The sequence below is a fragment of the Condylura cristata genome, unplaced genomic scaffold (genome assembly GCF_000260355.1).
Source record: "Condylura cristata isolate star-nosed mole 26May11 unplaced genomic scaffold, ConCri1.0 scaffold00822, whole genome shotgun sequence".
Classification (NCBI taxonomy): domain Eukaryota; kingdom Metazoa; phylum Chordata; class Mammalia; order Eulipotyphla; family Talpidae; genus Condylura; species Condylura cristata.
The window spans coordinates 1-3,143 of record NW_004567923.1 but is presented as its reverse complement, the minus strand read 5'-3'; the positions used below and the strand labels follow the sequence as shown (position 1 = coordinate 3,143).

At 39.8% G+C, this 3,143-nt stretch overlaps 1 protein-coding gene across 1 annotated transcript; it reads right to left on the bottom strand.

Moving 5' to 3' along the window:
• Nucleotides 1-202: 202 nt before the first annotated feature.
• On the bottom strand, nucleotides 203-1,141 carry LOC101627226 (putative olfactory receptor 2B8). Its single transcript, XM_004695820.1, has one exon. The coding sequence runs from the start codon at nucleotides 1,139-1,141 to the stop codon at nucleotides 203-205; it is 939 nt and encodes a 312-aa protein (XP_004695877.1).
• Nucleotides 1,142-3,143: the final 2,002 nt, after the last annotated feature.

Genomic DNA, 3,143 nt, shown 5'->3' with positions numbered 1-3,143 from the left:
CTGATAGTCTAGGAGCAGGTTTTCAAAATTTCCAGAGGTTGCCCGAATTCATGACCTTAGGGTTTGCACTCGGTTTCTTTGGAAGACATGGTAAGGAACTCTCCCAGACAGTTATCAAGGGAAACTCTGACGACACATGAAGGACACACAGATGCTACAGGCACTGACAAAGTCCCTCCACTCAAGTGCCTTCCTCACACGGTCATCTGGAGCCAGAGTCCTTCCAAAGCACCCTCTTCACAGCTCCCTTCACATCCTTGTTCCGCAGAGTGTATATGAAGGGGTTCATCATGGGAGTAATGATGCCATAAAAGAGAGTTGTGAACTTGCCCTGATCACGAGAGTAGTTGCTGGTGGGCTGCAGATAAGCATAGATGGCCGTGCCATAGAACAGGGAGACCACCAGGAAGTGGGATCCACATGTCCCGAATGCTTTTTTCCGCCCAGATGCTGACTTTATGTTTAATACGGCCCTACCGATCTGCCCATAGGAGAACATGATTAATAAAACAGGGATGGAAAGAATGATGAAGCTGGCAAAGAAAAGCTCAGACTCATTCGCAGTGGTGTCGACACAGGCAAGCTTGAGCAGCGCAGGGATCTCACAAAGGAAGTGGTCTACTTTATTTCTCCCACAAAGTGGCAGGAGGAAGGTGAGCACTGTCTGCAGTAATGAGTTGGAAAAGCCAAAGGCCCACGAGGCAGACGCCATCAGGGAGCAGAGACGGGGGTGCATGATTACAGTGTAGTGGAGGGGCCTGCAAACCGCCGCGTAGCGGTCAAATGCCATCACGCCCAAGAGGATGCATTCTGTGCACCCCAGCCCCAGAAAGATGTAGAGCTGAGCTACACACCCGCCATACGAGATGGACTTGTCTGCTCCACTGAGGTTCACCAGGAACTGGGGGACAACACTGGTCGTGTAACACAGGTCCAGAAAGCTCAGGTTGGAGAGGAAAAAGTACATGGGGGTGTGGAGATTGGGGTCCAGGTGGGACAGCGCAATGATGGTTGTGTTCCCCAGCAAAGTGAGGCTGTAGAAGATGACAAGAACCACAAAGAGGACTAGCTCCAGCTGAGGCCTGTCAGAGAAACCCAGTAGGATGAACCCAGTGGAAGAACTCCCATTCTTCTCTTCCATGCTGTGTTAGTACAAGTTTCCTACAAAGACAAAGCATTTAAACAAATTTTAAAAGACGTCTGAAAGAAAGATACCTGAAAGATGCCGCTGGGGTTTCATATGCAACTATTAGAAGACATGATTCCATCATTACATTTGAGCTATTTTACACCAGTTTAGTTTCATGCAATCAAAAGAAATTATTGTCATATTTAACGATAAAAACATCAATAATGGACAACGTTTTTCCATCAATCACAGGTATGAAAAATCTGTTTTGGAGTGAGTTAATGGGATAGACATATATGTCGTTCTTAGAAAATGGAAATGAGGGAAAAACAAAGCATGGGTTTAGAAGCGATAAGACACTGACAAGAGGCAGAGGCACTTTTAAATATGCATAAAAGAGTTACACATAACAGTATTCACATGTATCATGCTGTAAACATGATGTATATGATCTAAAATTCATTCAAAATGAGGACTTAGTAACCTAGATGGACTTACTCAGAGGACTAAACTACGCTCGTAGTGCCGCAGATGCACAAGGAGACAGTCTGCTCTCCCCTGCACCTCCGTCTTACTGCGTGAGCGCCACCCTGCTCTTTTTGGATGGTACGAAATAAATTAATACTCACCCAAAAAATCCTTTCTTTCTGTTTTAGTATTATAAACATTTAACGACATCCATCCACCTTATGTAATTTCATAAACACACCATTCTGGAGACTAACTTGAAAAGTTAGTTGCACTGAGTGTTGCTATCTCTAAAGTTAGTAGATGACTCTCACTATCCAGCTGCTTACTAGTGTAAATGCAACTCCCACCCCATAGACAGGCATCAGCTAATGAATAATTTAGTTCTATCATCCAAAGGATTAGGATTTCAGCAATCTTTTCATCCTTCTAAGAATTTATAAATGTGAATCAGATTGGGGCATAGACCCATTCATGTATAAAATACTCATAAATAGTGGTTACAGTAAATGTTAACAAAACCTGAATGAGAGAAAAATGAAGATCACATGAACAAAGAAGTGGTAGAGAAGACACAGGGAAGTACTTCTCTAGCACTATGTAACTGTCTTCCTTCTCACATACTCAGCTGTAAGAAAAATTAATAACAAAAACTTAAGTCTTTTGAAATATAAACACATATATAACAGAAATGGCATAGTTTATATATGAGAAGGATTGCTAAACTAATCTGGCTTTACACTTCATCCCTAAACAACATTATGTAATAGTAGTAGAGCCCACACACCTCGAAAAAAAAAAAATCATTATTTAATTTAAAACACTTTTCACATTTAAGTTTGAGTAATTCCAAAATTTTGTATTTTAGTACACTTAAGATATAGTTACTGACTTGCATTTTGAAGTGGTATGTTCCAAAATGTTTACATGCATTATCTAAACTAACATCTCAAAAAATATTTTTCAAATATGAAGAAAGTGATTAAATAGCTTGCCCCATCATTGTACTCCTAAGGGCATAACACACACCCAAGATCCATTAATGTCTAAGTACATGCTTCTAAACAACATATCATTATACTGTCAGTAGAGGAGTATTTAAAGTTAAAGTAATTGTTACAAATGAAAATAAAAAAAGCACTTCATTCCTTTCTTATAATGATTTGAACTGTAGTATCCACCAAAAAGTATATACAAAAATTTGATAATAGAGTTATAAGTGTACTGGAAAGTCTAAATTTGTGATGACAGAATATATCCCTGATTCACACCTCCTCAGACCTAAATATAGAGTAAGTGGTTCAGTTCATACACACACAAACATTGATACACACTTCTGAAATCACCACTATTGTAATGTAATTAACAGATGGCATCCACCAAAGTGAAGGAGGGCAAACATTGAGTGCTAACTCATCAGAGGAAAACACCAACTGAATAAACATTGCTATAATAAAACAGTGATGTATGTTAGCATCATATCATCAACAAGGACCAAAAAGGCAGGTGATAAGATATAGAACGCTTAAGAGTTGAAATTGTACAA